The sequence below is a fragment of the Balaenoptera acutorostrata genome, chromosome 9 (genome assembly GCF_949987535.1).
Source record: "Balaenoptera acutorostrata chromosome 9, mBalAcu1.1, whole genome shotgun sequence".
NCBI lineage: Eukaryota > Metazoa > Chordata > Mammalia > Artiodactyla > Balaenopteridae > Balaenoptera > Balaenoptera acutorostrata.
In genome coordinates this window covers 13,538,384-13,560,505 of record NC_080072.1, presented here as the reverse complement: position 1 = coordinate 13,560,505, position 22,122 = coordinate 13,538,384, and the positions used below count along the sequence as shown (strand labels likewise).

The 22,122-nt window shown below is 44.1% G+C and overlaps 1 protein-coding gene across 1 annotated transcript in view; it reads left to right on the top strand.

Moving 5' to 3' along the window:
* PTPRJ (protein tyrosine phosphatase receptor type J) overlaps window positions 1–22,122 on the top strand; it is a 166,691-nt gene that overhangs the window by 106,235 nt on the left and 38,334 nt on the right. The window contains exons 2-8 of the mRNA XM_057552876.1: window positions 5,155–5,173; window positions 6,328–6,558; window positions 8,525–8,707; window positions 11,658–11,894; window positions 13,330–13,557; window positions 16,530–16,796; window positions 19,404–19,655. Of these exons, the coding sequence (XP_057408859.1) occupies window positions 5,155–5,173; window positions 6,328–6,558; window positions 8,525–8,707; window positions 11,658–11,894; window positions 13,330–13,557; window positions 16,530–16,796; window positions 19,404–19,655 (1,417 nt within the window). The remainder of the gene's footprint in view (window positions 1–5,154; window positions 5,174–6,327; window positions 6,559–8,524; window positions 8,708–11,657; window positions 11,895–13,329; window positions 13,558–16,529; window positions 16,797–19,403; window positions 19,656–22,122) is intronic.

The window sequence follows — 22,122 nt, the reverse complement described above, 5'->3', positions numbered from 1 at the left end:
CATGTGGGATCTTCCCAGACCAGGGCTCGAACCCGTGTCCCCTGCATTAGCAGGCAGATTCTCAACCACTGCGCCACCAGGGAAGCCCGAGTTCCTTCCTTTTTATCCTCAGAATGCATTCGGAAGTGGAGGCCCCACAGTGCTTCTGGAAGGTTGTTCTGTGCACCCCATGTTTTCTGATGTCCAGTTCAGGGCGGGGGGTTCATTCCCCCTTCTTCGGCTGTCAAATCCACCTTTCAAAACCTCTCTATTTATTACCTTCCTCTTCTCCTCCCCACCCTCCCCACCCCAACCTCTTCCTTCCAGAAGCTTCCTTTCCCTCCTCCCTCCCAGTGGCTGAGCTTGATAATAAACAGTCACCTACTTACTATCATTTAAAAAAAAAAAATTGAAGTGGAATTCACATAACATAAAATTAACCATTTTAAAGTGTACAGTTCAGTAGCATTTAGTACATTCACAGTGTTGTGTAACCACCACCTCTCTCTAGTTTGAGAACATTTTCATCACCCCAAAGAAAATCCAGTACCCGTTAACAATCACTCTCCCTTCCCCCTCTTCCTAGCCCCTGGCAACCACTGGTCTGCCTTCTGTTTCTATAGATTTCCCTATTCTGGACATTTCATATAAATGGAATGACAATACGTGTGCTTCTGTGTCTGCCTTCTTTCATTTAGCGTAATGTTTTCGCGGTTCATCCACATTGTAGCATGTATCAGAGTTTCATTCCTTCTTATGGCTGAATAGTATTCCATTGTATGCATATACCACATTCTGTTAATCTGCTGTTAGTTAGGTTGTTTCCACCTTTTAGCCATTGCGAATAGTGCTGCAGTTGACCCCCACCATCTTTTATGCAATCACTGTCCCCTGTTGCAGTTTGGGCACAGGGGCTGTGGCTTCTGGTGTCCCCTGAGGCCTAGACAGGGTGAGCTCATTCATAACCTCTGGTTGCTGGGTCTGTTGAAACCAAGAGGGAGAAGGCTGGGAGCTAGATGTGCTCCTAGCTCTTGGGCCTGGCTCTGCATACTTTATCTGGTTTAATTTCTGCCTAGAGGGCAGTAGAGAGTGGAAAGTGCTGGTTTTCCTCCACCCTGAAGTACTTCTCCCTCCTGTGCCTGGGACAAGTTCATAATAGCCAGTTGGGAAATTTCTTAGCTCTGTGACCTAAGGTGTACTCTGACCTCAGCGTCCTCATCTGTAAAATGAGGATGATCGTTCTTGTTTCACACAGTTGTGAGGATTAAATGGGTTGGAACCTGTGGAATGCTTGCTTCTTTCCCTACCTGGATTTGGAGTTCTGGGTGAGGGACCAGTTGAGGGAAGGCACTTGGAGGCAGGACGATTTCTGTGGAATCCTCGATTAACAACTACCAGTGCCTTTTGGGGTCCTCTTAGAAGGGGAAGAAGCTGAGATAATTCTCATCACCATGTTTAGCTGTCACTGCTGAAAAGTTGTCCCCAACTTCCCTTTTCTGCAGTTAGTTAACTCTGATGCTCAGTGTATGAATCTGTGGAAATTTTCTCCCATTTCACCCCCAGGCACAACTAGGCTCTGAGCTAACTTCAGGAAGATGAGCTTTCTGTTGATTGTATTCTTTTAAAAAGTACTTATGAGGCATCCTCCATGCCAGTTAACTTGTAGGGTGTTGTTTGCAAGGGTCTTTTTTTTTTCCTGTGGTCAGTGGAAGAGTTTGGGGGCCTGGCAGACCAGGGCTTGCCTCCTGGCTTTACCTCTTACTGACCAGCTCTGTAACCTTTGATGACAGATCACTGACCTTTCACTTTTTTTTAATCTATAAAAATGTGAAAATTAGTCACATTGCTTTGTGGTTGCTTTGTGTCAAATAGTGTTCTTTTGGTTGCAAATCTTAGACAACCCAAACAAAAGTAATTAAATAATAAGGGGTATTGCATCTACCCAGGCAAGAAGTCTGGAAGTAGAAAGAGTCTAAAATTGCTTGATTTGGCAATGCAAGGATCCAGGTGTTTTCTCTCATTCCCCTCATCAGCCATCCTCAGCAGGTGAGTGAGTTCTTCCCTCCTTGTCACATAGTGGCTGCAGCGGCTCCAGGCATCATGGGTAGATCTGCTGAAGTCCAGCGAAGCAGGATGGTGTTTCCGTCCTTTTTATTGGTGAAGAAGCTGTCCCCCAAGAGACCCCTTGCAGACTTCTCTTAGGTACTCTTGTCCTTCGTTTTAGTCTGCATCCTTTAGGTCCCCTGGGTCCTAAGGCAAGGATTAAACTGCTGATGCTTTATATGGGAAGTCAAGGCCTAGTGAGGTCAAGATGAGGGAACAGAAGGGGGAGTGAGGCCAAAAAAGACATGAAGCCATGTGAGGTAGTGTGTTATCCCTCTGGCTACTATTTCATGATGAGCCTCAAAAAGATACCAGCTGGTGTGTATGCCTGGCACATAGGGCCTTCTTTGGGAGGGTTGCCAGGAGAAACTGTACCTGGATTTGTCAAAGAAGCACGCTGATAATATCTCTTGAAATTAATTTTTAAACCTTCCCTAAGTCCTGGTATATTTCTCATCAGTTGCTTTACCCTGGAAGGTAGTGTAGCTAGTGGTTTAGGACACAGACTCTGGAGTCAGACTGCCTGGGTTCAGATCCAGGTGCTGTAGCTCACCAGCCCAGTAGGGACCTGTGCCTCCCTTTTAGGAATGTTTGGAGGATTAAGTGAGTTAATATCTGAAAGCACTTGGGACGGTGCCTGGCAGAGTCAGTGCTCTGTGTATATGATTTTAACCTTTGGAAACGTACCTTTTTGCCATGATCATGATTCTTGAACTTTCATCTGTAGAACTCAGAGCTCTTTGACACGTTGTCCTGTGTAGTGACTATCAGCCACTCAATGTTTACTGAGTCTAGGACTGTAAAGGACACAGATTGAGATGCACAGACACTCTTCACCTTCATGTTTGCCCTCAGTGAGTGGTACCTACCCGAGGGTATCCTCCATCTGTCCTCCTCTCTCCCTCCGCCATAGCCTCCTGTGACTCGGAGCCTGTCTGCTTTAGCTCTAGGGCTTTAGCACAGCGCTTGACACATGCAGGTGTGCGAGAATCGCTTGTTAAACGAGTTGTCAGTACTTTGTACCTTGAATTACTTTTTTACAGACATGTCTTATTTCCCTTACTTTCCTGTAAACAGTTTGAGGACAGGACCCAGATCTTTCGTGTTTTAGGCAACATTTGGTTGGATGGTTGGGTGGTTGGATGATTGAATGGATTCCAGATGAGGACACAACACATAGGTGCCCAGGCAGAGAGATAATAACATTACAAAGGGCCAGGACATGCCATCCTAGGGTCATGAGGTTATGTAGTTTAATGTTTTCCAGCTAATGGGCAAAAAAAAGTTTGCTGCCCTGTGCTACTTAACTAGCAGCTGACTTCTTTTTCTCCCTCTCTTGTGGTCCATCCTGGATGACATGGATTGATGCATAGCATAGATTGAGGGGCAGGGGCTGGAGGGAGGAAGATGAGCTGGAAAAGTTTAGGGCTGAGATGAGGAGGGCTTGAGGGTACAGTGCAGTGGTGGGAATGGAAAGTTTGAGAGAGGGGGTGAGTAGGAAAGGATATCAACAGGGCTTCCCGCCACCCCCCCCCCATCCCCGGCTTGCAGGGATTGAGGAGAGGAAGAGTACTGGATTCCTTTGAGTACTAGTACCTGGGTCACTGGGAGACAGGACAGGGGCCAGGCCCCTCCCCTCCACCCCCCTTCTGTCCACCTATCTCATGAGATGAAAACGAATGTTGTTCTTATCTTCTCCATTTGATAAGTGCAAATTTTCAGGATAAGCGGAAGGAATACTGGCCTGGGTAATCAGGCTCCTGGGACCTGACTGGCCTTGGACTTGGCCTTAGCCTTGCTGTGGGACCTTGGACAAGTTTTTCCCTTCTCTGGGCCTTAGGGGTTGCCTCCTCCTCAAAATGAGAGGCTCATTCTTTCCTTCCGTGGCATTTATTGAGTGCCTACTGTGTGTAATATTCTAGGCACAGGCATAGATGCGGTTTCTGTTCTCGTGGAGTGTACATTTCAGTTGGAGGAGACTGACAGTAATTGAGGTGAATGCCGGGAGAAAACTCACCAGTGATGTGATGGAGAGTGAGTGGGGCTAATTTCCATTGGTTTGTTGGACACGGACTCCGTGAAGAGGTGGCATCTGAGGCCACAGTCTGGGAAGGTCTGGGGGCAGAGTGTTTTTGGAGAAGGGAATCAATACGTAAAGGCTCCAAGGGAGAATCAGCTTCAAGAACATTGTAAAGGGTGTGAGAGGCTATGAGATCAGAGAGGCCACATAGGCTGTAGTTAAGAGTTTGCATTTTATTCTAAGTGTGGTGGGAGGTTGGAGGACACTTTTTTCCACTAGAGTCCCTTTCGATTATTTTCCTTTTACAAGGACCATACTTTGAAATATCCAAAAAGGTGTGTTAACTAAACAACAGAATGAACAATCTTGAAATATTTTAGGTTTTTAAAGTGTGGGGAAATAATATATGGATCATGATAAATATCTTTGAGGATCCCCAGGGATCTAAAGATGGCAGAATGAGATACTGTCAATTAGACAATCTTTAAGGTCCCTCTGTTTCAAACATTTATTCTTCTCAAAGCTGATTGCCATATGATTAAAAAAAAAAGATGACTGCCACCTACTGATAGAAGATGAATTTTTGCACAATGAAAATCTCAAACCCGGTGGATTTCTTCTGTCACGCATCTGGCTTTATACCCTCCATTTCTCGACCTGAAGTGGCTCTGGGGAAGGGGTGATGGAATGATGGTCCTGCTTTCCTTTCTTTCTGACCCAGAGAATCTCAACTCTTGTTTCGATGTCCTTCTGCCTCAGTGCGCGATGTAGCGGCAGGAAGGAGTGCTGACCTGGGGAGTTGCTCTTGTTGGATGTTTCAGTGGGAAAAAACACTGCCAACAGTTGTCTGGTCTCCATTGTTTGTAGTTGACCCGCGGTTACACTGAATTCCCCTATTCAGTGGCCCTATACCCCAACCCTGGCCAACAGGCCTTTGCCTAATGTATTTAACACCCCGCCCCAGTTATTAAATTCTCAACTGCTTTATTTCTGATTTGCATTTGCCGTGGCTGAATGAATCTGCTGACTTCCGTTTTCTTTTTCTGTTACAGATCGTGTGCACAGGTGACTGTAAGTACCACTTCCCATTCCACTCTTATGTTGTTCGCTACTGCCCCCCGATGGACACAGCAACATTAACAGCAACGTGAAAATCACAGAAAACGCTAATTTGCTAAAACTTGCTTAGTTTCCAATTTTTCTTTAGAAGTGGGGTGAGGGTGAAAACAGAAAGTGAAAGAAAAAATTTTTTATTTGTGCAATCCTGACAAATAAAAAAATAATTTTTCTGTGATTTTTTTTTTCTAGCCTACGTCTCTAGGTGATCAAAAAAAAACAGTTTTCATAATGCAGTATCATTTATATTTATTTCATGTACTGTTATCCCATAATTATTTTCTTGTGTTGCTACATTACCACATGATTTTTAAAATGGTGTACAGGCTTTGCATAACCTTTGGAAAACCAGACGTAGCCTCCTGGATATTTTGCTTCCATGTGGAGGGCTGAATCCCAGTTGCTGGTCCCATTGAAGTCCTCCCAGGTCTGTAGTAAAATGAGAAAAATAAGGACAGTATAATAAGTTTTTTATGAAACTAAATATATTCAGTTGAAATCACCGTTTATTCTGGGATTATGTCCTTACTAATTTTTTGGATCATAATTCGTTTCTGTAAGAAATAAAATTATTTATTTCTATAAGAAATAAAATTAATAGTATTTGGTAATTTTTTAATGTACGTTTTTGAAAAAATAAAAACTGGTAGCTTTTGTCTGTCCTCAAAATTCAAGGACTATTTTTTTTTTTCCTGGTTGGTAAAATCTCAAAGTCTGTGAACCATAGAGATAAAATAATTAGAATGTTCTCACAGTGCCATACAAAGAAGGCAGGCCCTGCTGAAACCTTCTAATAAAGAAAAGCTCAGTTAATAACAGTAATTATGCAAAGCCTGTGCAAACAATAGAAAGAGTTCTACAATTGCTTTTTCTTCCTTGTTAATCAGTTTGGTAAATAAACTGGTAGGTTCCTTGTGCAGGCTTGAATCACTGGTGCAAGAGAAGAAAACATCTGTGTGTAGAGGTGATACTGTAAAGTGGGGAAAGGGAGATGAAGGAACTATGATGCGTTTTAAAAATTATAATAAAAAAGTCTGTTGTATGGCTGGTGTATGGTGGGAGGTGCCGTTTTATTAGCTTGCATTTCGTTCTTCTTTCCTGTGTTCTAGGCTCCCGCTGTGATCTGGTTGAATTGACATCTACAGCCAGTGAGATTCAATCTATCAAGGCACCAGGAAACTTTTCAGTGATAAATGTAACGGATTTGAGTGACCAGAGTCAGCAGTTTCCCCGAGCAGACAGTGATGGGAAGACTTCATTTTCAGGGCTGGTTCCTGGGACGCACTATCTTTTCACCTTTTCAAATGGCTCCAGTACCTGCTGCCAAGAAGTGCAAATACGTGAGCGAGACTTTTCTTTTGGGATGGATTGTGGGTCTTAGAGAATGTCAGTGTCTACATGTCTGAGCAGTACTACGATGGCGTAGTGGTGAAGAGCGCAGACTGAGAATCAGAGTCCCAGGTTTGCTTCCTGGGTCTGTCAGTGTTTCATTGTATGCCCTGCGGCTAGTCATTGGTCCTCTTAGACCTCAGTTTCTTCATCTTTATTACCAAAAATACATACATATACACACACATATATATATTTTTTTCACACACATATTTTTAAAAGATATTTTAAGATGTACTTTGCTGAACTATTGAAAGTTGAGAACTTCCTTTTCTAGGGAATTCCCTGGTGGTCCAGTGGTTAGGACTCCACGCTTTCACTGCCGAGGGTGCAGGTTCAATCCCTGGTTGGGGAACTAAGGTCCTGCAAGCCCTGTGGTGCGGCGCAAAATAAATAAATAAAAAAAAATGCTTTTTAAAAACCTTTCCCTGTATAAACAGAATCCCTGTATGAATCAACAAAATTTAGTTCTTGATATATTTCTCTTTCTTTAAAATGGGGCCATAGCCTTCTTCATGAAGTTCTTGTGAAGCATAAATGAGAAAATGTGTGCCCAGCACCTGGCGCAGTGCCTGGGACCCAGCCAGCACCCAGAATAGGACTGCTGCTGTTCTTGCTGCCCTCACGCTGTGACTGTGGCTATTGTTTTATCATTATCCCCATCACCATCGTCACTGCTGATTGCAAGTGGCGCCACAATGATAACCTGCCAAAATGCTACTCTGACACTGTGAACTGGTTACTTTATAGAGGGGAGGTTCAAGTCTGAGGGGCTTTCTGGCATGACGTTTATTGAATTGTGGGCCACCACATTCTTCTGTGCCTGGTCCCTTTTCTTTTCTCTTGTTTCCTCTCCTGCCCTTCTTCTTTGATTGGGTAAATGTTTGCATCTCCCAGGTTCCAGGTAAGGCACACCCTCCGTGCTGTCATTTGAAGGTCCCATGCATGCTGAAGTGGTGTTACCTGTACCCCCTTTCTTCTTCTGGGATAAGGCCCTGGGTCCTTATTGCCTTATTGCCTATGCAATAAGGGTAACTTCTGTTTCTAGTTGTTACTCCTCCATCTAGACTGTAATTAGGATGCATCCATTTTGAAGTTTTAGTTACTGTTAATAACCATCATGGCTTCCATTGTGTTAAGATCCTGTACATCTACAATTTGACAGGTGATGAAGTGAGGTTCCGAGCAGTGAGATGACTTCGAGTACAATCACCTGCTAGTGACAGCAGGATTGGACTCTGGGCCCTGATTTTTGAATGTCCAAATCCAGTGACTTTGTTTACAATTTCAGGGTGCCTTAATAATAATCCTTTGTGTTTAAGAGCTGTCAGCAGAGGAACCTGAGACTGAGATGTTTTAAGGGACTAATTCCAGGTCACACAGCTAAGGGGCAGAGCAGTGCCTTACATCCAGGTCTGGATTCCAAGACCAGCTCTTTTCTCTTTATGCCATTCTGTCCTATGCCATCTTTAGGCTAGAGAACTGTGGAGCTTCCTCCTAATATCTGGGTTTGGAAAAAAAGTTACCACATGCTTCTGCACTGTACATGCCTCTCCATAAGCAGTGTTTTCTGAGAATCAGGAGATAGACTTATTTTGCATCTCAGGTCTCTTTTATGTCAGCTTCTGTACAGATTTAGCTCCATGTTCAAGTCATGGCCAACAAGGCCACCCTCTGTTATTTTTATCTTTGTTTTATAGCCTTCTGTTTCACTAACACACATGCATACATGTATATATGGGAATCTAAATGTATTTTGTTGGAGGGAAGTCCAGGAGGCAAATAAAGAGAAATGAAATTCTGTGGTTGCAAAATTCACTTCTGGAAAGTAGACATACAGAGCAGTCCTTACTCTTACATTTCTTTTCGAAATATAATTTTTTTCTTTCCTTTTTTTGGGAAACAATATTAAAATAGAACCCAGTCCTACAGAAGCTGTTACCATCAGTCCAACCAGCGTGACCCTAACCTGGAAAAACGACACAGCTGGAGTAACGAGTAAGATGGAAAATGGGCAGATGAGTCTTGCAAATCAAACAGGTGGTAACAGCACATACTCAAGTCCAGGAAGCAATGGGACTTCAGGAGATACCACATTAGGTAAGATGAGTAGCTCCCAGGAATAATCATGAACCATCCTTCTTGTCCTGTATCCTAGAACCTTGCCCATTCAAGTTGCCTGCTGGAAAGAGATTGATTTTCATTAACTGTGGAAGACGAGAAAAGATTCTGTATTGTTTCAAGCCCAGGAATTCAGGTGGCAGGATCACTCAGTATTAAGGTCCTGTGTGTTTTGGGATATTTTAGCTACTTCCAACTGTTTGGTTTAAAATTTTTTTCATTATTATTGATTAATACTTACTTTTCTGCTAAGGCTTGGGAATAGAGACCCGTTAGAAATGTGTCTTGGGCTTCCCTGGTGGCACAGTGGTTAAGAATCTGCCTGCCAAGGGAGGGGACACGGGTTTGAGCCCTGGTCTGGGAAGGTCCCACATGCCGCGGAGCAACTAAGCCCGTGTGCCACAACTACTGAGCCTGTGCTCTAGAGCCCGCGAGCCACAACTACTGAAGCTCGCACACCGCAACGAAGAGTAGCCCCCGCTCGCCGCAACTAAAGAAAGCCTGCGCGCAGCAGCGAAGACCCAACGCAGCCCTAAATAAATAAATAAATAGATGGATAGATAAATTTATTAAAAAAAAAAGAAAAAGAAATGTGTCTTGATGGTGTTGGTAATTACTAGGCTTCTTTTAATCTCCCTAGGGAAGTTGATGCTATATTTATATTCCTGGGAGCTTCTGTTGGGCATGAAAGTTTGATATACTTTATAGAGGAATATGTGCTTCAAATGAAATGAGTCCAGTGACTCTTATTAAGCTTAGATTTTTATTTAGTTTAGATGTCAGTACCCTGAGCCACCTGTTACAGCTGCAAATTTAGCTTTTTTTTTTTTAAGCTGGAAAGAACCAAAAATATAAAAAACAGATGAGACGCTCGTTTTAAGCTGAGAAGAATACACAATTTAAACAAGAGGTCCAGGGCTTCCCTGGTGGCGCAGTGGTTGAGAATCTGCCTGCCAATGCAGGGGACGCGGGTTCGAGCCCTGGTCTGGGAAGATCCCACATGCCGTGGAGCGGCTGGGCCCGTGAGCCACAGCTACTGAGCCTGCGCGTCTGGAGCCTGTGCTCCGCAACAAGAGAGGCCGCCATAGTGAGAGGCCCGCGCACCGCGATGAAGAGTGGCCCCCGCTCGCCGCAACTAGAGAAAGCCCTCGCACGAAACGAAGACCCAACGCAGCCATAAATAAATAAATATAAATAAATAAATAAATAAATAAAAAGAGTAGCTATTAAATTAAAAAAAAAAAAAAAAAAAGAGGTCCTGTGTTGGTTTTCTGATCGCACCCTGTGTCGGGTGAGCTCTCATTGGCCGGTGAAGGCTGTGGGAAGCTGACTTCCTGAGCCCGTGGTGTGGAGTGGCCGCCTGGCACGTCGCCTTCTGCACACGGCGCGGGCCAATGCTCAACCAGTGGTTTTCAACATTTTTTCTTTTTAAGCCTGGAAACTATTTCTTTAAAGAAAATCTTGCCCAGATGCCCAGTAAGTAAAAAGAACTGGAGAGAGAGGAGCTACAGGGATGCAATGTCACAGGTACCTTCAAAAACCTCCTGGAGGTTGGCAGCACAGTTTTAGAGAAAACAGAAACCCACAGTAAAGATTGGCTGTATTGTGAGAGAGAGAGGAAAAGAAGGGGAGGGCAGAGAGGAGATAGAAGAGAATTAAGGAGGAAGAAGAAGGCAGAATTTAGAAATGCTGATGGGACAAGGTGGTACAGAATCGGTGACTATAGGAAAGGGGAGGTGACCAGGTGGCCAGAAGCACGCAGCCCAGGAACCAAGGATCCTCACTCCACCTTAAAGCCCCCAAGGTCAAGGCTGTGTTTATCAGCTACTGTTTACTGAGCACATACCGTGTGCTTAGCTGTCCTTAATCCATCAGGGTGTCCTCACAGTAACCCTGAGGGCTACAGCGGAAGAAATGGTAATGCCGAGAAGTTAAGTTTCTTCTGAGCTCCCAGAGTTATTGAGCATCATGTAGTGGGAACCCAGCAGCCTGATTCCAGAGCACTGTGGTACAGTGGCGTTCATAACAGTTACCCGGATCATTGAGCTGGCTGCTTTATTCGTGTTGCACGTGTCTTTTTTAAAGAAATGTAGAAATCTTTGCATCAGAAACATTTGATGTGAAGAACAGAATTGCAGAATGGATCGGCTCGCCTCACAGCTGGATGGTGCCTCACCGTCATCCAGGCCAGTGTCTTTGCGTTCAGCCTCCTCAAGCAGGGCTGTGGATCTGTCTGCAGTGCTCCCTGTGCTTGTATCAATACATGCTTAAAGCTGGAGCCCTGGGTCCTAGTTTCCCTGATGCTACGAGTAGTGTGCATTCTTGAGCAAGTCACCCTGCTGTTCTGAATCTCCATGTTCTTATCTCAAGGTTGAAGGGAGTGGCTGTCATCTTGGCCAAAATGGTTTGGTTTATGTCACAACCAGCCAAATAAAGTGATAGAAAGAACGGCGGGGGGATGGTATAGACTGGAAATCTTCTGAAGATTTCCCTTGGGGTTGGAATACAGGGAAGAGGGTCTTAGTTGAAATGTCTTGATACTGTGAAATATTATTTGTATTATCTGGAATTGAGACCTTTAGATGTAGCAAATGATCACTTTTTTGGATGCTTATTCCTGATATCTAAAACAAATATTAAATGCTGCTGTTTAAAAGGGCAATTTAGAAGAGTGTCAGATCACTGTTGGAATTAACTGTCGTGGAGAATAGTTCAGATCCTAAAAAATTATGGCTTTAAGGTTTATTCTTTTCTCCATAATGATAAGTTTTCTCCCTGCTGTGAAAATGATGGAACTGCACTGGACTCTGATATAAAGGAAGTATTTTTAGTGGGTCACATTGAAACATCAATGTCCCCAGTCATTCTTAATGAAAGGTGACTACAAGTGTCTTATTCCATCTGTGCCCACTGTGTGTTTTTAAAATAGAGCCTCATCCAGTTTCTGGTCTTCGTGTTGTCTTCGTGGGTGTGACGCACGTTGCTCTTACCTGGAAGAATGATAACATCACTGACACCTTCCGGATGCTCATTGAAGGAAGCCAGGAGTCGACTCAAAACTTAGCAGTCAATATTTCAGACCTGAAGCCAGGGATTCAAAACAAGGTCACCCTGTATCTTTCAAATAAGACACAGAGTGACCCTCTGGTTACAGAAAATAGCTTAGGTGAGTTACAAAAGTGGGCTTCTGATCTGCCTTGCTGGTTTTGACTTTCAGTAACTTATAGTTAAGAAAAATTGTTCTGATAATTTGTACGGAGTTTAGAATTTATAGAGGTCTTCTCCACATTTTAGTTTGACCTCCACGAGTGTGTGAAGAAGGAGGGGAAAATGTTCTTATTTTACAGGTCAGCACAGTGGGTGTTGAAACTTTTTGGAGTCTGGCATCCAGGAAAGTAGCTGGGCCCTTTAGCTTGTTAAACTTTTGGTTGGATAGATAACAGATGTGTTAACCCAAGTAGGCCCACTGGAGGAACTTAACCGCATCCAATGAGAAAAGGGCTGTTTATCAGGCAAATCTAGCAGATGTCTTCTGCATTGACAGTGGAGTAGTTATTTGCAGACTTCATAGAATTTTCAGGGGTAACCCTGTGAATTGAGAACAAGTACTCAATCCCCATTTTACACATAAGGAAACAGATGTACAAAGTAGGTGTCAGGATTCTTGATGGCAGGTGACAGAATCAGACTTCAAATAGCTTAGACTAAAAGAGAAACTTATTGGCTCGTGTATATTTCCCCACCAGGGGCAGCAAGGCCTTGAAGGAAGAGATGAGGTGACTCTTGTCTCTCTTCCCTGCTTGTTTCTTTTTACCAACTTTCCCCTGTTTCAGCAGTTCTGCTTGTTTCACCCTCTCTCAGCAGGGGACTGGTCCAGGGAAAGAATTCCTTGAGTGGGCTCTGCTTAGCCAAGTGTGAATCATGAGGTTGTCCTGGAAATCCGTGTTTGGAGTTGGGTGGGAGAAGATGGTTTCTTGAAAGAAGCTGGGGAGAGATGCAAATAGCTGAGTTGGAGAGAGAAGCGCAAATATCTGCGGTGCTACCTGGGCTAAAAGTACAACGTGAAATACCTGCCCCAAATCAGGACCCTTTCACAGAGAACGAACGTGCGGACACGGTGGAGGGGAAGAGGGGGTGTGGGATGAATTGGGAGATTGGGATTGACATATATACAATACCATGTGTAAAACAAATAGCTAGTGGGAACCTGCTGTATAGCGCAGAGAACTCAGCTCCGTGCTCTGTGGTGACATAGATGGGTGGGATGAGGGGAGGTGGGAGGGAGGTCCAAGAGGGAGGGGATACATGTATACGTACAGCTGTTTCACTTTGTAGTGCAGCAGAAACTAACACAACACTGTAAAACAACTATACCCCAATTTAAAAAAAGAAAAGGTAAAAAAACTCACCAAACCCCCACATCAAGGCCCTTTCAGGAGCATGTGTATCTCTGGGGGAGGAAGGGAACAGGTATTTGTGGAGTCCCAGCTGTGGGTACTGTCTGATGTGTCATCTTACGGTGGGGAGGGCACCGGCGCTGACAGAAGACAGGGATACACTTCTGTCGCAGGTAACGTCTTTGCCTTTTGTGTTTGAAACAGATGCCAGCAACACAGACCGCTTTCTGCAGCCACCCAGGAGCCCCACTGCCCCTGGGTACATATACGGACTCGAACCTGCAGCCCCGTCCTCTGACCCTTCTCTGCCCCAAGACACCACGGAAGTCCTGCTTTTTGGGTTAAAGTCTGACACACAGTACAAGGCCACTGTTTATCCTCGAGCAGCAAGTGGTGCCGAAGGACAGTCCCGCGCCACAGAGTTCAAAACAAGTACGTTGAATTTTGTAAAGTGGCTTCAGCCAGAGTTTTCTAGCACAGAGTTTGTATTCTGTGATTCTGGTTCTGAGTTATCTCTTGCTTCATAAGTAGTTTTGTTGTGGGAGAGAGTTTTCTGGAAGAGGTTTTGGGCAGAGCAGATCCAGTGAGTTTCTTCTGAACTCTGTGGCCAAGACCCTTCTTTCCTGGAGCTCATTACAACGTAGCTGCTCATTTCCTTGAGCAGCTACCATGTGCAGATGCTAGGGGCTACCTCATTCTTTCTTTCATAGCTCTGCATACTGGCCAACGAGACAAACTGGCATAATGTTTTTCTCTTGTAGCTTGATATTCATTTTGTCCATGTTGGTTAAGTATTTTCCCCTTGAGAGAAGAAAATGAGTTTCCTTTTTTGGCCTGAACTTGGAAGGCATACTGACCTTCCTATGACACTTGCTGACATGCACATTGCTGCTTTCTACCTATAATTTGTCAGCACTCCCACTCTGTAAATTGAACAGTTTTAGAGACTTTTTGGATTGGTGCTGATGAGGGGGTAAAGAATTGCAGTATAGATGGGGAATCAAGGCAAACATACATGGGAAAGCACACGGTCAGGCTCTGTGGGTTCAGGAACAAATGCTGTAGCCTTGCAGCTGTTGGGGGCTTGCTTGCAGGCAACACAGACTGACTCGGGTTATCTTATCCAACAATACCTCTATTCTATATGACAGTCTCTTTGCTGTACAGCAGAGACTAACACACATCGTATTTGTAAGTCAAATATACTCCAATAAAAATTAAAACAAATAAACAAACAAACCCCCAAAATATATCTGTTCCGAAAGGCTGTCATAGATCCATAGAATGGAGGCAGTAAGGCTGGAGGTTGGAGGACCAAGGACAGAAAACAGTCCAGCATCCAGGAAACTCTGGAGGGCTGGTCCGTGCTGGAGCTGGTGACACTCCCTCAGGATTCTAGGGTGGAGAGGGTGTCATGTTGCTTTCTAGATGGCTGTGCTGGGGAAGGGAGCCGCTGTCCCTCCAGCTTCCACGTGGGTGACAGGCACTTCCTCCCCACAAGGGGGATTGGGATTCCTTTTGGAAGAGGGACTTGGATGTTTCATAGGCAACCCATGGTCACTGTGCACTACAGTTGCCCACTAAGTGCTGTGGACATGGGAAGGCTAGAGCCTGATTTTAATGTTAAATCCCAAAGGAAGGCCTCTTCTACAGGGAGGATCTAACTTTCTTTGAAGGGAGGATAGGATTTGGATAAATGGAGAGGAGGAGGAGGAGGATATGTCAGTTGAGGAAACGTCATGAGTGAAAGTGCAGATGATGGCCACTGAGCTATGAAAGTGGAGAGGCACTGGGACTAGGTAACATCTCAAGGACTCTGATGATTCTGGAGGGGTTGATTCATTTCCTAGAGAGATGGTAGATGTATGTTTTGAGAGCTGCTCTCTCTCTTTTGGAGGGGCTGGGAGGATGTGTTATAGGATACCTGGGGGCAATTTTTGGCTGGGGGAGGAGGGAAGGGGGGAAGGGACTCCTCCAGGGGTGCCATTGACAGTGGTGGGGCTGTCCTACATACAAGATGCTTGTGCAGGGAGGTGAGTGGGGCTGAACTCTAGTCTCTGGGCCTTTCACCCAGCCACACCCCCCGGGGCAGAGCCATCCAGAGGAGGGCCTTTTTGCCTGATCCTGCGAAAAGCGGCCTGTGGATTAGTGTGGACCTGGGGTTCCCTGCTTTTTAAAGTGATTTGAGTGGAATTAAAGTAATAGTGATTGCATTTTTGGCTTTTGGTCATGTGGATATACACAAAGCCTGGTTTGTGTTGACTGTCCTAGTGCTTAATAAATAATAACAATATTATATAATATATAATATTATAATAATTATATTATAGCCTTAACCCTCTCTATGTTGTGTGTGTATGTATATGTGTGTGTATACTCATGTGTACACACACACGCATACACACAGATACACATGTATGGTACCAGGCACTTTTCAAGCGACTAATTAGGTGGGATGGAGTTAAGGACACCATCAGAGGATGTTGAGACGCCTGAGACTAGTCATGATAGGAAATCACCTCCAAGGCTGAAGAGTAAGGGGGAGGAGATGGTGTTTCTGGAGCCGAGCGAGGGCTGGGGCAGTGGAGGACACAGCTATGTCAGAACAGGTGACCCAGAGCAGGAGGCAGTGAGGAGAAGGACTCCAACTGCTTTCTCCTCCAGCCCCCCAGTAGCCTGCCCCTATCGCTCATTGGTGGAACCTGGTCCCAGGCCACCTGGCAGAGTCTCTACCCACCACCTGTGCCCCAGTGATGCAAGGTACAGGGCTCAGCCTCCCCGGGGCACAGAGCAGGCAGGAGAAGGACAGAGGGTGGATTGGGAGAGTGGGGTGGGCAAGTGGTGAATAACTAGCACTCTTGTGTTATGTTTTCTTGAGTTAGGATTATTATCCTGACTTTATAGATGAGGAAGCTGAGCTCGGTGATTTTCCTAAGATCCACCTGCCTATTCAAGTAGAGCTGACCTTGGAACCCAGACCTGCCTCATGCGAAAGTCTGTGACCTTTACTTGATCATGTAGGGTATAGTGTTCATTCTTGGATGGATGTACGCTTGAGACCTTTTGGGGTCACCCAGCACCTAGGGGGGCACGTGTAGAGTCCATGTTGTTGTCTGAGGAGTATATCGCATCTCTAAGAGTCAGCTCACAAGAAGAACGTAGAGTAACTATGCAGTTGCAATTGGCCAGGTTGTTTTCTTCACTGAAGATGCTGCCTGACTTTTGCTGGGACCACCCTACACTCAGGTATGTTGCGTTAAATGGTGTAGAGTAGGAAGGAAGAATCGCTAAGAGTGTTCCTTAGATTAGATGACGTTCCTTGATGACAGCATCTCTCCCTCTCTGTCTCTTTCTGTCTGGCTTGGCCATTCTGGTGGTTGTTAACTCCTCTTGTGTCTTTGCAGATTCCAGTCAGGTGTTTGACATCGAAGTTGTGAACATCAGTGCCACAGGCTTGACCCTGACCTGGAAAATCAATGACAATGAGTCATCCTCTGTCTATACCTACAAGATACAAGTTGCTGGCGAGACAGATTCCTTCAATCTCACTGTCAATGAGACTCGTGCCGTCATCACCTCACTCAGCTCGAGCACCTTATACAACATCACAGTGCGGCCTTTCCTTAACGACAGTTCCGAGGGCATACCGGGCTTTCTCCAAGTGTACACCCGTGAGTCCACTCATTGCTTTGCTAACCTTTCTTGCCTGCCTGCTCTGCGCCAGGCGCAGATACAAGACAAATTCCATTCCTGCCCTTGAGGAAAGCACAGCTCAGCTTGTGGGTCCACAGGGACGCTTACCACCTTCAGGCTGTGTGATCTTATGACGGTGACCATTGATTGACCCTGCCCACACGCCCAGCATCGCGGGACGTGCTTTCCTTGCACGGTCTCATGTAATGTTCACAAGTCTGTGACATGGCACTGGCCTCATTTTATGGATGAGGAAGCCCAGGCCGAGAGAGACGCTATGGACAGGTGTCATACCTTGTGAGTGTCAGAGGTGGGATCAGACAGCTGGGCTCTCTCAGCTCCAGCCTGCGCTGGTGACGGCCATTCTCGTGTGCTAGCGACAGGGAGCAAGTTGATACATGGAGACAAAAAGAACCTGGTTATTCATGTCCCTTTGTCCTTTGGATGCTGACATTATAAGGAAATAGGACACAGCTATGTCTTGTCTTTTCTTTCTTCTGATCCAGCTGCCTCTTAAAGACAAGATGTTAGGCAGCAAATAAAAACCATTCTGTTCCAAGGACGGTCCAGGAATTAAAACATTAATGGTGTGCCAGTAGAGTAGTAACGTAATAACATAGTAATATCGGTATTGCACTGCGCCAGGAGCTTTACATGTATTGCAGTGGCCTTCACGGTAGGTGTTAGGATCCCTGTCTTACAGATGAAAAGACTAGAGCCCAGCACAACTGAAGAGTTTGCCCAAGACCACAGACCTGGTAAACAGCAGGGCAGGGACTTGAACCCAGGGGTGCCTGGCTCTGGACCCAGGACTCATCCTACCAGAATACTTTATTCGAGTGTCTGTTGCTTTCCAAGAAGCACACCTTAGGCACTCTTACAAACGTCTTCTGACTGGGTCTTTGGACTAAATGAAATCTGCTTTCTTTTCTTCACCTTTTACTTTTTTTTTTTTTTTTTTACTGTTTAATCTCTCTATTAGTTAGGATCAGGTTCACTGTGAGTAACAAACTCCCCAAGTATCCAAGACAGGAGTTTATTTGTCTCTCATTATAAAAGAAGCCCAATGCTAGGCAGGATGGGATGGTTAGCTACTGCTCAGTTGCAAGAAACAGAAACCATGAGCTATTTTAAACTGAAGAGGATCTTATCTTGGGAACTGAGGGTTTATAGAATCATTGGAAGTGCTGGTGTGTAAGTTTGCTAGGACTGCCATAATAAGTATGACGGATTGGGAGGCTTAAACAATAGAAATCGATTCTCTCACAGTTCTGGAGGCAAGAAGTCTGAGATCAGGTGATTCAGGCTTGGTTTCTTCTGAGACCTCCCTTCCTGGCTTTGTAATGGCCGGCTTCTCCCTGTGTCTTCACATGATTCTCCTTTGATCTGTGCATGTCTGTGTCCTAATCTCCTCTTTTTTTTTTTTTTTTTTAATTTTATTGAAGTATAGTTGATTTACGATGTTGTGTTTAATTTCTGCTGTACAGCAAAGTGATTTAGTTATACATATATATATTCTTTTTCATATTCTTTTCCATTATGGTTTATCACAGGATATTGAATATAGTTCCCTCTAACCTAATAAGGATACTAGTCATAATGGATTGGATTAGGGCCCACCTTAATGGCCTCATTTCACCTTAATCACCTCTTTAAAAATCCTACCTCCAAATATAGTCAGATTCTGAGGTACTGATGGTTAGGACTTCAACATAGGAATTTTGAGGGGACACAATTCAACTCACAACATGTGGGGTGCAGCTCTAGGCTGGGACCCAGAAATGACTCCCAGCCTAAGGGTGCAGAACTCCCCATCCAGGGAGTCCCCAGCTGTGTCACTGACAGCAGCCCTGGCTGTAGTTGTTGGCTCCAGGAATGTACTGAGCTGCCGTCCTGGCGTCAGGAAGCTGCAGTCACTGCCACATTGTTGGTTCTATAGCCAGGCAGCCTGAGCTTCAGGCATCACACCCCCATTCCAGTTACAAGAAGGAGGAAGGATAAAAAGTAATGCTCCATCCTTTAAGGATGCTTCTTAGGAGCCATGTGGTGCTTATACGCACATCCCATTGACCAGAACTTAGCCTAGTTGCAAGGGAGGCTGGGAAATGTAGTTTTTCTTTCCAATAGCCATGTACACTGCTAAGAATCTGGGGGTGTATGATTAAGGAAAACGGAGGGGGGAATGGATTTTGGGGGTCAACAGCAGCCTCTGCTGCACTTCCTTAAACAGAGACTCTGGAAGGCTAAGTAATGTATACAACATAGGCAGCCAGCAGTGGCCAAGGTCCTCCGGTGCCTGAGCCCTTGACCCATGAGAATTTACGCCTCTTCTCATTTCCTTTGAATGACTTTGTACAACTTAAACACCAGTTTCTGCACTCCTGTGGCCAAGTGTTCTCTTGTTGGTTAGAAACATGAGTTTCTGAGGGGCTTGTGTTGTAGGTGATAATACAAAAAAGAGAAAAAGAGAGGTCGGGTGTCCCAAGTGTACGTTTAATTTCATTGTAAATATTTTGTGAGGTTCAGTCACCCTTGTCTTCCGGAGAAATAGATTCTTAATCTAGTCATTTACTTTCTACCCACAGCCCCCAGTCCAGTTTCTGACTTTCGAGTGACAAGTGTCAGCACAAGGGAAATTGGCTTAGCGTGGAACAGCAATGACTCTAATTCCTTTGAGATATATATCACATGGGATGAAGCTGTAGTACGTCAAACAACCACCGAACAAAGTATTGTCATTGGTGACTTATACCCTGGAACCAAGTATCGTTTTGACATATTTCCACGAGGACCAAATGGGACTAAAGGGGATTCCCAAACAGTTTACAATACAACTGGTAAGCAAATAGGTTGTACTTTCTGTGAAACAGTCATGTTTCTTAAGGGAAATCAGTATAATTTATAAATGTCAAAATTTCCAAATATTGCTTTTCTTTTAAATATCTAAGAAAAACTTTTAAACAAATTTATAATGACAGCAGTGCATATTCATTATATAAAATACAGACAAGCAAAAAGAAAAATCACATGTAAACCAACAACCAGAGATAATAACTAATAGCTTTTAATGTATGATGTTTTAGAATTTTAAGATATAGAAAGGTGTGTATGTGTGTGTGTATATATATTTTAGCAAGTATTAAAATACTGTACATGTGTTATCTGCTTTTTTTCATTTCAAGTTTATTATGACTATTCTTCCCTACTAGCATAAATATTTCTGCAGGATAATTAAAAAAAATTTTTTTTATTAAACATCTTTATTGGAGTATAATTGCTTTACAGTGGTGTGTTAATTTCTGCTTTATAACAAAGTGAATCAGTTATACATATACATATGTCCCCATATCTCTTCCCTCTTGTGTCTCCCTCCCTCCCACCCTCCCTATCCCACCCCTCTGGTGGTCACAAAGCACCAAGCTGATCTCCCTGTGCTATGCGGCTGCTTCCCACTAGCTATCTATTTTACGTTTGGTAATGTATATATGTCCATGCCACTCTCTTACTTTGTCCCAGCTTACCCTTCCCCCTCCCCGTATCCTCAAGTCCATTGTCTAGTAGGTCTGTGTCTTTGTTCCCATCTTGCCCCTAGGTTCTTCATGACCTTTTTTTTTTTTTTTTTTTTTTAGATTCCATATATATGTGTTAGCATACGGTATTTGTATTTCTCTTTCTGACTTACTTCACTCTGTATGACAGACTCTAGGTCTATCCACCTCACTACAAATAACTCAATTTCGTTTCTTTTTATGGTTGAGTAATATTCCATTGTATATATGTGCCACATCTTCTTTATCCATTCATCTGTTGATGGACACTTAGGTTGCTTCCATGTCCTGGCTATTGTAAATAGAGCTGCAATGAACATTGTGGTACCTGACTCTTTTTGAATTATGGTTTTCTCAGGGTATATGCCCAGTAGTGGGATTGCTGGGTCATATGGTAGTTCTATTTTTAGTTTTTTAAGGAACCTCCATACTGTTCTCCATAGTGGCTGTATCAATTTACATTCCCACCAATAGTGCAAGAGGGTTCCCTTTTCTCCACACCCTCTCCAGCAATTATTGTTTGTAGATTTTTTGATGATGGCCATTCTGACTGGTGTGAGATGATATCTCATTGTAGTTTTTTTTAAATTTTTTTTTTTTTTAATTGTATAGCTACTTTATTTATTTATTTATTTATTTTTGGCTGTGTTGGGTCTTCGGTTCGTGCGAGGGCTTTCTCTAGTTGCGGCAAGTGGGGGCCACTCTTCATCGCGGTGCGGGGACCGCTCTTCATCGCGGTGCGCGGGCCTTTCACTATCGCGGCCCCTCCCGTTGCGGGGCACAGGCTCCAGACGCGCAGGCTCAGTAGTTGTGGCTCACGGGCCCAGCTGCTCCGTGGCATGTGGGATCTTCCCAGACCAGGGCTCGAACCCGTGTCCCCTGCATTAGCAGGCAGATTCTCAACCACTGCGCCACCAGGGAAGCCCTCATTGTAGTTTTGATTTTCATTTCTCTAATGATTAATGATGTTGAGCATTCTTTCATGTGTTTGTTGGCAGTCTGTATATCTTCTTTGGAGAAATGTCTATTTAGGTCCTCTGCCCGTTTTTGGGTTGGGTTGTTTGTTTTATTGATACTGAGCTTCATGAGCTGCTTGTAAATTTTGGAGATTAATCCTTTGTCAGTTGCTTCATTTGCAAATATTTTCTCCCATTCTGAGGGTTGTCTTTTGGTCTTGGTTATGGTTTCCTTTGCTGTGCAAAAGCTTTTAAGTTTCATTAGGTCCCGTTTGTTTATTTTTGTTTTTATTTCCATTTCTCTAAGAGATGGGTCAAAAAGGATCTTGCTGTGTTTTATGTCATAGAGTGTTCTGCCTATGTTTTCCTCTAAGAGTTTGATAGTGTCTGGCCTTACATTTAGGTCTTTAATCCATTTTGAGTTTGTTTTTGTGTACGGTGTTAGGGAGTGTTCTAATTTCATTCTTTTACATGTAGCTGTCCAGTTTTCCCAGCACCACTTATTGAAGAGGCTGTCTTTTCTCCACTGTATATTCTTGCCTCCTTTATCAAAGGTAAGGCGACCATATGTGCGTGGGTTTATCTCTGGGCTTTCTATCCTGTTCCATTGATCTATATTTCTGTTTTTGTGCCAGTACCATACTGTCTTGATTACTGTTGCTTTGTCTGAAGTCAGGAAGCCTGATTCCTCCAGCTCCGTTTTTCTTTCTCAAGATTGCTTTGGCTATTTGGGGTCTTTTGTGTTTCCATACAAATTGTGAAATTTTTTGTTCTAATTCTGTGAAAAAATGCCATTGGTA